This window comes from Orbicella franksi, chromosome 11 (genome assembly GCF_964199315.1).
Source record: "Orbicella franksi chromosome 11, jaOrbFran1.1, whole genome shotgun sequence".
Taxonomy (NCBI): domain Eukaryota; kingdom Metazoa; phylum Cnidaria; class Anthozoa; order Scleractinia; family Merulinidae; genus Orbicella; species Orbicella franksi.
This window is the reverse complement of record NC_138155.1, coordinates 25,881,462-25,894,464: the sequence shown is the minus strand read 5'-3', so window position 1 is coordinate 25,894,464 and position 13,003 is coordinate 25,881,462. Positions and strand designations below refer to the sequence as shown.

General features: G+C 37.7%; 1 protein-coding gene across 1 annotated transcript; it reads right to left on the bottom strand.

Annotated features, from left to right (window-relative positions):
• Positions 1 to 386: 386 nt before the first annotated feature.
• LOC145460602 (gamma-aminobutyric acid receptor subunit beta-3-like) lies at positions 387 to 12,386 on the bottom strand. The gene is made up of 10 exons (XM_081445474.1): positions 12,363 to 12,386; positions 12,216 to 12,260; positions 7,322 to 7,401; positions 7,107 to 7,171; positions 6,815 to 6,888; positions 5,802 to 6,022; positions 4,620 to 4,702; positions 3,474 to 3,608; positions 2,651 to 3,000; positions 387 to 1,973 (listed from the first exon to the last, which is right to left on the bottom strand). Exons 3-10 carry the CDS (start codon positions 7,393 to 7,395, stop codon positions 1,665 to 1,667), a joined length of 1,311 nt encoding a protein of 436 aa, XP_081301600.1. The 5' UTR covers positions 7,396 to 7,401; positions 12,216 to 12,260; positions 12,363 to 12,386; the 3' UTR covers positions 387 to 1,664.
• Positions 12,387 to 13,003: the final 617 nt, after the last annotated feature.

Genomic DNA, 13,003 nt, shown 5'->3' with positions numbered 1-13,003 from the left:
TATGGCTGACAGATCAGCCAAGGCACTGCAGGCTTTTACAAACTATCTTCGCAAAAGGGATATAACTCGCTTAATGGACACCGGCTGTAACGGCTGCATCCTATGCTGCACATAATGCCCTTCAAGTCATTTATTATTGTATTAATATTAGTATTAGTATAGTTTGTTAGCAGTGTCCCCTAATTAATATGGTGTTTTTATTCCCAGGCTATAGGGTTTTTTGACACTTTAATAAAGTTCTCACTCACTCACTCACTCACTCACTCACTCACTCACTCACTCACTCACTCACTCACTCACTCACTCACTCACTCACTCACTCACTCACTCACACCCATTCCAATATACGGTTAGCGTGATGTCCCAACTGATTTCTTATGTGACTACAGCACATTTTTTGAACAATATGTAGTAATGGAGCACTTAATCGTTGTTTATAAGGCCTCATCTAAACACGAAGAGGGTTGGGAGAATTCCAGACAGTTATGCAAACCTGAGACTACGTCTCAGGTTTGCCTAACTTTCGAGAATTCTGCCAAGCCCCCGAGTGTTTAGATGAGGCCATGTCAACATGGAAAAAGTGTTCTATTGCTTTTATAAAATTAATTCTCAAAAATACGCGGGAATCTTAAACGTCACAACCATGTTTACATACTCTCATCTAAACACACCTATCGACTAATGAGAGCGCGCGTAATAACTCAGTTATTTTATAAAGTGAAACAAACAGTGCTCTCATAGTGACTTTTATTCTGATGTTCAATAACTACCACAATTCACGCAGGAATGAAAAATAAGCTAAGCTGGAAGCGACTTGTTCTTGTCAATGAGTACCCCTCGTGATTAAGCGTTGCTTAGCAACAAATGAGTTGAACGTAAGGACAACTTTCACCTACTCCAAGTTACGCGCCGCTACCAAGTTACAGTTTCAATGAAGCCATAATAGATATTGTAGCTTCTCAAAAAATGCTGAAGAAACGATCCGAACACTGTTATTAAGGAAACATATTTTCGCTGTTAGTGAATGTGCACACAGCTACACACATTGTTCGTTTTCTATGGACTTTGGTCAGGAGTATTTCAAAAACTTTTTTTAATTATAGATATCAATAGTAGTAATTCGTAAAGGAAAAATGTCAGATAGAGTTACAAATTGAAACACTGGGTAAAGTATTGTAAATGTAATAAAGACTAAGACTGTTCGCTCTAACTAGCAGTTACCAAATGCTCTAGCAGTTACCAAATGGGTCCTGGTCACTAGATTGAGCTGCAGGTGTAGAAATGTTTTTTCTCAGGTTATCAGAGCCCCCTATCCACATTACACCGGATAAATTTGAAAACCGCTTTTCACTCTGAAAACGCATCAAATGTTTTCTGTTCACACTACGCCAGAGAAATTCGAAAACGCAACAATCACTGGTCACTTTGGATCTGTGTCTAGGAAACTCGGCCAGGGAATTCACATGCTCGTCGTGACGTCATCGTTTTCGAAAAGCTCCGTTTTCGTGACGGATTAGTGTGGACGGTAGGTCTAACCGTAGAAATAAAGCTGCGTTTTCAAATTCTCCGGCTTAGTGTGGACCGGGCCTCAAAATTAAAGAGAACAGTGCCTGATTCCTACGGTAGTCAGGATCTGTCTGACTCCGTGCTCTTAATTCAGCCTATCATTTACTGAAGTAGACCCAATAGGCGACGTTGTAGACAACAAAGGCCAGTGGAAACAAGACACGTGATGCCTTGTCAATTTTGTCAGCAATCCTCTCCCTCTTTTTGTTTTTGGCGTCCCTTTTGTTATGGAGTGACATGTCATCCACCACTGCTTTGTTAGCTTTGGCCGCGCGGTAAACCATTTCAAGGTCATTATCGGGTACTCCGCCGTACACGTCATCTGAAGTAGTTCTGGTTTCTGCCTTCGAGCCAACTGCGCATTTTACTGATGTGGATATCCTCGTCATGAGAGGAACGTCGTGTTTCTGGAATAAGAACAAAAACGTAAAATTACTGAGTGCACAAAATGTTGCTTTCGCAGTAAACTTGTCTATTAACGAGTAAGACTAAGGCCCAGGTCAAACGTCGAACTTGACATGAGACAATTTGAGTCGATCGAAATGGGTAAAGCTCGACTGTTGGGTCAAACGTCGAGCTTTATTCGAATTTAGATCGAAAAACATGGACTTAATTCTCTCAGTTTAGTTCGTCTCATGTGAAATTGAACGTTTGAGCTGGGCCCAAGACCATACATGCATTTCCAAAATCGATTCACGATTGATATAACTATGATTATAAGGATTGCAAGCACCCATCTCACATATTTCACCACTGAATTTTTTTTTTCTCGATATGACACAAAATTAAAAGCAATCTTGTTTTTGGAGGTCTGATAACAGATCTATACAAATATATTGTGAACACTACACTGGTACGAACTTATTTGCATAACATTGGTTATATATGCCTCACATCTTTTCTTTCTGATCGAGGGTGTACCAATCGCAGACTTACAGGAGGGACCGAAGGGAGGAGTTTGGTCCCCAACCCCTAATCCGTCATACATTAAAAAATTAAGCACAGGGGTTTCAAAAATGAAAACATTTTGGTCGCTGATACTAGGAAATGTAACAGCTTGAGAAGGTGAAAGTAATTTAATTACCGTAAACTTAATCTGTTCCTCGTCTTGTTTGGCGCTCGATTCAAAGAGAAACACGATCGTGCATTCAATTAACGTCAGAAACACAAAACTGAATGACACCAGCAGATACCAATCGAGAGCCTTTGGGTAGCTGACTTTAGGCAAGTTACCATTGAGAGATCCAAGAAGAAACATAATGGTTAAAATGGAGGTGATTCCCAGGGTCATTCTATTTCCCATGTCATCTTTGTCCATCCAGAAGACAATCCAGCTTAGGACTACAACAAATATGTCTGGAAAGTAGACTTGAATAAGGTAATAGCCGATGCGTCGTTCAAATGAGAATGTTGCTGTCATAGTTGAATAATTCCCTAAAGGAAAATGTTTATATTAATCAGAAGTATAAGTAGGGTGGAGCGCAAATAAGGAAGTCGGTGAACCAAGAAGTCCAATTGCCACCTTATTACATCCATTTTGAAATCGCACAATTTGATCGTTCAAAACAGGATTTTGGTCAGTACCAGTATTTTATCGATCCAGTAGCACGTTTGTTAAAAAATCAGAACTGGAAACGCTTTTACATCTCAAAACAGAAAACAAAACGAGCCTTGAAATCTGGTTTTGTTTTCTATTCTCATGGGCTTGGAAAAAATGCCATTTAGAAGAAGTTGCACTGCCTAAAACCTGTCAGATTGCAAAGATCACCAGTGATTTCAAAATGGATGTAATAAATGGATATAGGGCCAAACGGTTTGACGAATGAATGAATAAAAATCAAATTGAAGGTATGGAAAAGTGGTAGTGATAGCGGGAACGGAGTTATGCCACAAGTGTTTTAACTGACCTGAGGCAAACATATCTATGTCTGATTCTAATTTGGAGCCTTTGTATTCAAACTGAGCCATTTCTTTGTGTTCAACGGAAACTTCAGTCTTTCCAGGAACCCACATGAAAATCACGTCCTCAGTAGTATGTCCGTCTGCGTATGGAAACACAAACAAGCTTAGTTTCTATAGATGCACTGTAATTATTTCAAAATAGAATGGGATTCTTAATGATCATCAGCCAGGTTTCTCATTGAATTTTATATTAGCCAAGTACTTGTTTGAGTTTGAGGCCTGAAGTCGGCTGCGGATGGGTCTTCATAAGACTTTGACCAATCAGGTGTCTCTTTTAAAATAGCCTCGCAGTATGACCACGGGCTAAACTTAGATTGAAAAAAAAAAAAATTGAAAAAGATTATCATTGGAAGAGGCCCATGTATGGGGGATGTGTTCTTTTAGATCTTAATCTCTTGGTGTTCATCAGTGTAGGAAAAACTGTGATTGCTCAGGGAAAAAATATAGAATAAATAGAAATACCTACATCTGGTTTGCAATGTGTCTCATACTGAGTTATTGCGAATAAAATTTCTGAAAATTACAAGATTTTATGGAAAGGAATTGTTCAAGAAGTAACTTAAGGTAGATTTTACTATCCATATCATAGGCTTTCCGTTCAAGACTCTCTCTCTCTTTCTCCATGTGAATATCATTTTGTTACAGTTCATAAACACTTCAACCAGAGATAACAAGTTCCTAAATGCTTTGAGTCGATACCTTACTTGGCATAGAGATTAATGGTTGGATGTGTAAGGTATTTGATTTTACAGCTTTGATTTCAGAAGTTTGTTGACGTCTGGTAAAAACCGTCAATATTGATCCAGCCATTACTACACCATGATCGACAAAGTTGACCACTCCTGTAAGGCAACTGGCACATTTGACATGTGTTTAGAGGGTCCGTTTGTCTCCCGGCCTATAGTCTGGCAACTCTCTCCTCCGCAGAGGCCTCTTTCGTGGTGCTTTGCCCCTGTGGGTACCCCTACACGGTAACACCTAGTAAGCCTCTGCGGAGGAAAGAGTTCTGAGAAGAGTGATTAGACAGAATTAATCATTACCTGATCAAGAGAATAAACTAGCATTTTAATAAGGTCCATGGTATCACTTACAACTTCCAAACTTAAGAGAGCACTTCTGTGAGTCCAGAGGGAAATCCTCCAAGTCCATAATGCACGAGGCGAGCAAACTTAGCCTGTGATAAGCGTGACGTGAAACTAATGGTAAATGTTAGTCTTTACTTTTATTTTATCTAGATCAATAGAGTGGTTTTCAGTTGAGTGTCGAAAGTGATCAGGTTTTGGTTTTACTACGGTTTGAGATTGGCTGAGCAGTGTAATTGGTAAGGTATTGGTTTGGTTTTGGTTTTACGACATTCAAATGAAAACCGCTCTATTTATTCAGGGGCATTCAATTTAGCATTATTTATAAATAAAGCCCTGATACAACATAGTTTAAACAAAAACACAGACAACATAAAAGTACTAGGTGTAATCTTAAATCAATCGAACTATGTAATAGAAATCGGTGGCCGTGATCGTAACAGGTCAAGCCACATTGCAAAAAGTAATGCAGTAAATAAATATAATTAAAAAATGAAAGTCTTCTTGAGTACGCTCACAAACTCAAGTGTACATGAACTAGAGATTTACACACTATGGCAATTTTTTGAGACAACTTCGCTTCGGAATTTAAGGTGGTTGTGCACCAATTTTCATAAATTGTTTAACGCATTCCCAAGATGCCAGTTTGGTCCACTGGACAAAAAATAAAGATATTTTCCAGTTATCTTCCTTAATAAAGCCAAACTTCCCTTGCTCTCTTTAACGTTTCCTTGACAACTTATGTCTACGTGACGTGTATGTCAATTTGTTCCTTGGCAAATAATCTAAGTATACTTAAACTGTTCTTTATCAGTATCATCGATCTAGTTGTGGTAAAATGCAGTAATATTAAACACGAAAGACCGTGTTGAACCACATATCTAAATACCGGCAAGAGTGTTGACGCACAGGGAAGTATTTTTGACGAACTTCGAGGTGTTTGGAAATGTGGTCAAACATTGTCCGGCTTGAGTGTTTGATATATATTCTCAATCAAAACTAAAACTAAGGAGATAACGGAGAAATAAAATCGATGCTAATTGAGATCAGATATCCAAACACCGTCAAGTTAATGATTGCCTTTGTTTAAACTCGATGAATTATTAATGTGTTTGAGGTGCCAGCTTAACTAAGCAAAAAAACCATTATTTTTGCGAAAGCATTGGTTTCATGGAAAAGTTTAAACCTCACCCTCTGCTGTATGTTATCTTGCCATTGGAATCTATTTTGACGTTGCTGTGGGTTTCTTCGTCTGGCATCATCATGTTTGATTCACGTGCGTTATAACAGTAGGGATCTGGGACCCAAATGTTGTCGATGTCACCTCCTTTTATGGTAATGGTACGGTTTAGTTTTCCGGCCAGACGTGAATCTGTCCAGTGCTGGTGGAAATAGGCGTACACCCTGTACTCCTAAATAAAATAAAATAAAGTAAGAATAAAAATAAAAATACTACAACTACTACTACTCCTGCTGCTGCTGCTGCTGATAATGATGATAATAATAATAATAATAATAATAATAATAATAATAATAATAATAATAATAATAATAATAAAAAAATCACATCGTTTCCATGGGAAAGCTAGATATTACTCTGTAGTTCTAAATTACCGCGACTGCCTGGACACAACACAACATTGCAGTCTGAAGTGATATGAACGTTGAATTGAATTTAAAACGAGTTAAGGTATCATTATGACAGGTATATATGACAGATCAACAAACCTAACTTTCACAAATGGAAACTTTCCAGCTCTTAATGGTATCAGATCTTCAGCTTAGTGTCACTAAGAGGTTATTTATGAAATTATCTCAAATTTCTGTTTTCTTTTGCCTCAATTAAAAGTCGCATCGTCGCAAATTGCATAGCAGGTGGTTTGGCGGGAAAGAGCGCCGAGAGCGATAATAAAACGAGCATGAGGCGCCAGGTTGATAGCGAGGTGTAATTCGCATTCCCCCGGCTAGGCTAAGCTGCCTTTACTGCAGGCTACTTCGCCTATGTTTCAGTCACGTGTTAAATTCGCGTGCTGGTCCATGAGGTTTACTTACTTCTTTCTTCAAATTAAAGCGAGATTTCTCGCAATGAAAATTGTAATCGTTCGTCAGTAATGCGAATATTACCGTTAATTGAGAATAAAATTTATCATGAAAGAAATCAATTTAGGGATCTGAAAACGATAAAATGATACATATATACATACCATATTAGCCTCTTCAATGTTGCCAAAAGATTCGACAGTCAAAGAACATTGCACGACCGTAGGTTTGCCGCTTTCTAAATATAAAAAAAAAAACTTTCACCTCTTCAATGCATTCTTTATTACTGATAAATAGAGAATTCTGTCAAAGTCTCGATAGTAAGTTCTATTGGTAGTTTTAATCAACCTTGTGTGAGAAATTTACCCGCAGCAGTCATATGCATTTTAATCAGCTGCAACTTAGTCGAAACAAATGATAGAATTTGCCTATATTGAATGCAAGATCTGTACTCACCAAAATCAGGTCTTAAGGCTTTGTCGTAGTCGGCGAAAAGCTTTGAAATCACATCGCCATTAGATCTGTACATGTAAGAAGCAATTCAAAGCGTTTGTTAAGTTTTACGATGGTGTACGCTTGGCAAATTAAGCAAAAGAGTTTCAACTCAGGATTGAAAATGAAATTAAAATACTTTAACTATCCACACAAGCTAAAATTTAAAATATACTTACAATCCAGGGCATGCTGTTAACAGAAGAGTGACCTTGATGAGGAGTAAAGGACTCTGTGCCGAAAAATATTTCATTGTTCCCTAGAAAGGCAGTTACATATTTAGAAGCTAAATTTAATTTCAGACACAACTTCTGCCTCCTCGTCAAGTTTGTTAAGGATGTCACTTGGGGAAAAGCTAGAGGGGTTCTACTAATTATATTATGATTTTCAACCGACTCTCTTTGGTCTGTAAAGATCTTTGCTAAATAAGTAATATACACTCCAACAAGCATTTTGATGATCGTGAAAAAGTTCAATAAATTTCGGAGGAGAAAAGACATCGTTTAAATGCAATAAAACTAAAGCTGCGCTTTGTGACATAATCTTTTGAGAAATAGTTTTGTTAGGTTGTCAAAAGGATGATGCAGCCTTTTCAAAAATAAAAGAGTTAATAGGAAATCGTCATCGCGGCAGCTTTATAAATTTAAATATGAATGCTTTATAAGTAAACTAATTGCTATACTGAGGTATATATTGACGGGGAGTTAATTTTATTTTGCTTTTTCACCCTGCGTTGACAATAATGCTAGCCATGAGGTCTACGAACTTGAAATCGTTTCGTTTGTTTAGTACAGTGGTATCAAAATTTAAATAAGCATTTTTATCACCAAAAAGAATTTGGAAATTGTATTGGAGTTTTTCCGATAACAAAATCGAGAAGAGAATGGCGATAGAGTAAAGATGTAAGACTAGCCAAAAAAAAAAAAAAAAAAAAAAAAAAAAAAAAAATCCCGAGCTATTTATGCAGGCGCAATTAATATTTATTCAATCATAACTATTCTAGTCTAGGGAAGGTCATGTTTTTAATTATGAGATTGTTAAGGTTGGTGATAATTCTTAAATTAGCAAAAAAGGAAACTTTGCTGACAGTTCATTGAAAGGGGTTAATCCAAATGAATGGCTACGCAGTTAAACTAGCTTCGTCATGGTTTGAGCAGCTTGGAAATGTTTGAACTCAATTTTTAAGTTCCTCGATTGCAATCCGTGCTAATCTTCTCCACCCTTAACGATCGTTGTTCCTTTATGGTTTATTGTTATCTCTTTGGTGTTTTTCTATCTTAGTAAACTAATCTTTTTAGGTTTCCTTCAATTTAAATGTAGTTTTGTACGTGGCCAAAGTAACTCAAAATGCCGAGACTGAGCCCTTTTAAGGAATTCAATACAAATCCAGTGACGTTCGACGTTTTTGATTACAAAAATTGAACCAACCACAGACTTGGATTGTGGTACATGAATACTGGGTTATCTCAGGTATCAAAAGTCTAGAAATAACGCATGCGCGATTGTACCAGCCTATACAGTAGCGAGAACAACTTCTTAGACAATCTCGTTCCCAGTCTTCGTTCCCCTTGACCAGTGGTCGGAAAACGAGAACTCTGGGAGCAACCATTTTGAAAAAACCGAACTCTGCCCATCCGGTTTCACTGCGCAGTCTGCATCTATGGCGCACGCCTGAACTGGTTGCTCCCAGAGCTCTCGTTTTCCGACCGCTGGTTAAGGGAAACGAGACTGCTTCTTAGACAAAAAACTGTGGTTTTGCTTCAGTGACCAGTTGAAGCACTTAGTAATTAACACAATAAATGTTCTGCACAATTCATCAACTTAGAGATGATAAGTGCTGACACGAATAATTATGGACTCTACACGCACACGATGTTTTACCTCTTCCAATATCAGACCCTGCTGGTGCAAAGAATTTCGTCTGAGAACGTGTTTGAGCGCGTAGAGGACGAATTGTCGTAGGCAATTGATTATTCATATATGAAAGGTTATTTGCAGCCTTAGTAGTTAAGTTGAACCGACCTATTAAGCTTTATGTTATTGTGGTAGCACTGATAAGGAATCTTAACAATGTAATCTTTATGTTTAGTCATTGAACTGTATACGAAACGCGTGGCCCGGTATATATGACCGCAATAAGACCCCCAATAAGTCCGTAGCCGCTTTTACTTATATCATTCGTATGATGTTAAGTCACACAAACACTATTAGCACCGAAGAAAAAGACAAATTCCTTCTAATATGAAATTTACAGCATATCTCAACTTGTTAACTTTGATAGAGTTTTTTATATGTATGTTGATCACGTTTCTTTCTGTATTTATAAGCTATTTCGTAATAATTACACATGCTGGCCTCCTCTCAGCATTTTTCCCTCAGGGCTGAAATAAGTTCTTTTATAATACACTGGTACGTACCCCGCTGCATTTTCTCGTTTTAGGTTGTCTCCATATTGTAAACATTGCATTCAGTCGAAATCTAGTCATATACGTTCTCTAAGGGCAATCGTTAATCGTGTCAGATATTAAAAGATCGTGTCGGGAAATATCACTCATTTTGTACGTCATAAGCTTACTTTTGGCTAAAATTCCTGCTAATTCAGCTAATTTATACTTTAGAGTAACAACTTAATCATATTGAATAGTTTCACCATCTAATTTTTGGGTATACTCTGGAATACCCTCAAGACTGTCTCACTTCTAGCCATGCCAATCTCTTGAAAACAAAATTTACCGGGTAAATCCAGTTGACTCAATTCTTTCAGCATCAAGCCCTATCAAATGATGCAAGCAGTTTGAGAAGTATTTGAAAGACGTTGGTCGTTTGAGGTAGAGATGATTCATGTAAGCTCGCCGTCAAAAGAATATGTGGACACTGACGTTATAAGTTATTGTCTAACGGAATCCCCAGAAAAGCGACACAAGCTGAGATCGTCAAATAAATGACTCGTATAAAAGAAGCGGACAAACAGGCCAAAATACTACCTCCTGCGACAAACTGAAAACTGTCGAATGAGACACAGGTGGGAAAATGAACAGTCAACAGTCGGAGTGGCATAGCGCCGATCTGAGGTGCGCTTTCAATTATAGTATTACTTTGTGTGCTTCGATTCAAATATCAAAATTCCGTAAGCACGCACATTATTGACAAATTATTTGGGTTTCAAACGATTATGTTAGCTTTATATATAAGGTTAAAGAGCTGGATCTTACCAAAACAGTCCTCGAGGAATACCGGCCCCTTGAACGTGTCTAACTGAATTCGACTCGTCTAAATACCAAACTGAACAACAACAAAAAGGAGCCGCGCGTTCTTAACCGCCGGAATCATTCAAAATATTTGCATACAGTTTTATTGTCAATACTGTTCAAGATGATTGAAGGCGAACAATAACAAAGTTTTGAGAGTCTCTGTATTGCCTAGGCCTTTTGTTTTCACGGCACTTCAATGCTCTAAGCCCATTTCGACCTTAACGAGTCTTACACAGTAAAACTAAGTGGTACTCCAACCATACGAACACCAAAAATGAGTGCCAAGTCATGAATTTGTGAATATTTGAGAGATTTAAAAGATCTTCTCATTGAAGACAAAGATTTGTGACCCCCTCCTATTTAAGACATGGTTGACCACGCCGACAAGCTTCCAATTTCTTTTTTGAGATGCACATGGAATGCAATACTTCAGTGTTTCACATCAAGCTATGCACTAAGACCTGCTAAATAAGCAACAGTTTGGGGGTATTTGAGAGCTGATACGTGTTGGAAGTTTTTCACTTTCGCATTAACTTTTTTATAACAATTTCTCTCAAAATGACTAACTGCTTCATAGCTGTTGATGCCAATTTTTAAAGACGTTGATCAATGGCAGAGAGTAGTTATTTGCTGATTATTTATTAACATAAAACGCAGGGTTGTCGTGTAAACGGTTAGTAAGTTGAAATCATCATAATAGAACAATCCCTTGTAAATGGCGTCAAGACATGTCAGGCAGGTATAATCAATTTCCGCACCCTCTCTTGTTCACACAAACATTGCATTGAACACAACTGACATTTTTATTGCAACTGAAACAGAACGCTATGTCTTAAACCGATGTCTTAATTTGTCTACAACTTCCAGGATTAATTTCGAATTCGTTACTCCTTTATTATTTAGAATTTTAAATCACGCTGGGGGTTTCAATAACAATTGCTGTAGCGAGCATGAAAGAAAATTATAAGAAAAAGTGAAGAATTCTGATACTTGTAGTCATTCATATGAAGCCATCATGCAGATCGCCTTTTAAGTAAAAATAATTTACACCTTAAGGATAAAGAAAAAGTTTCATGAAAGTTGGGTTTGGAGGTTCTCACGAGCTACAAAATGGTATCACACGAGTATTTGTGGGGGTACATATACTTTGTGTAAGCCTAAATATTATATGCTTAGATACTGGGTATATGATAACCACGACCAGGGATGGAGACTACGTATTTTGCTTAAGGCTTGCTATACTGATTGGGGCTGCCAATTGGCCCTTCGTGCAATTTAGTATTAACCTTTCTTTTGGTGTGTGCCGGGTAGTATATTATGATGCATTTCAAACAAAGGAAGCTGCTAAATTGCACCAAGAGTAAAATTGAACTACAACATATACATGGAAATGTTGTCTACCACAAAGCATGCACACACCCCTCTTTTGCGCACTGTAAATAAAGGACTGAGCGACTGGGATTTCAATCTCCTTTCACGATCAAACCTAACTTAAAATTCAGGTGTGGTTAAGTTTGAATTGAACTGAAAGCACATTTTGGTAGCTGCAAAAAATTGTAATAAAGTGTTCGAAAATCGCGCTTTGGAGCACGCGCATTTGGCTGAAAGAGATTGCGGCAAGAAAAAAAGTGATATAGGAATTTCTGACGCTTCCAAGAAATGGATTGACGGCTTCTGCGAATGTTACAGGACTTATAAAATCCCCCAAAACAGAGGCTTCTCATTAAAATTAATTACTTACTTATATTATAGGAAATGTAAGCATTTTATGTTTAGTATTTTGAACAGTAGGACTGATGCGGTTAGAATGGAAAATCCATACCTCTCCTTCTTCAATCCTGATTTAGGCGAAGACGAAATTCTTATTCTGCCGTGCACAACGCGAAAAAATGAGTTATATCTTCATTATAGACTGAACACGACAAGTCTTGTCTGGCACATTCGAATAAATAATCAGTACGAAGCTTACCTTATTGCGACTCGTGGGGCGTTTTTATCAACGATTCGCCAAAGTGTTTATTGGCAATTAGATCGTGCTATGTAACATGCAATGCAAATAAGGAAAAATATACAATATCGAATGACCTGTTTTATTGTGCTAATGTTATACTGAATAGTTTCCCAGGTGGCTCTTTTATGCTTTGGCAATACATCAAAAATTTCGTGTCCTTTCTCTCCTATATGCTGAAACCTGGACAGAGTTCTCCGTTGTTGGCTTCTCAGTTTGAGAGACTTAGCCTGGATGTTATTGATTTCAATTTCGCCTAAGTCGTTTTCTTGATGATGTTTCTTGCCAGAGGTCAAAGCGGTATTCAGTAAACAAATTGTACTAGAAAAAATGTTCTGTTTGACGTGCTTTTAAAATTGCAATGGAAATTTCGCTGATGAATTTGAATAAAGTTAAATTTTTCATCGCAACGCGTACTGTGGAGAGTGATCGAATTTGGCCATAGTCGAACGTTTCCACAATGGCCACCTTGGGGACAGAGGAAAATGACAACTGTGGTGAGGTGGTCGTTATGGTGAAGTCGGGGTGTAATATGACACCTTTTTCTCGGAGAAGAAGGCAACATTTTTATTTTTAAAAATGCTTTTTTGTAGCATGTAAAC

Excerpts from the sequence above, each read along its gene's own strand:
- LOC145460602 (XM_081445474.1), bottom strand. The coding sequence starts at position 7,395 with ATGAAATATTTTTCGGCACAGAGTCCTTTACTCCTCATCAAGGTCACT. Across the intron at positions 3,001-3,473 it reads CATAGATATGTTTGCCTCAG|GGAATTATTCAACTATGACA; the intron begins GTCAGTTAAAAC and ends ATTTTCCTTTAG. Across the intron at positions 1,974-2,650 it reads AGGAACAGATTAAGTTTACG|AAACACGACGTTCCTCTCAT; the intron begins GTAATTAAATTA and ends TTCTTATTCCAG.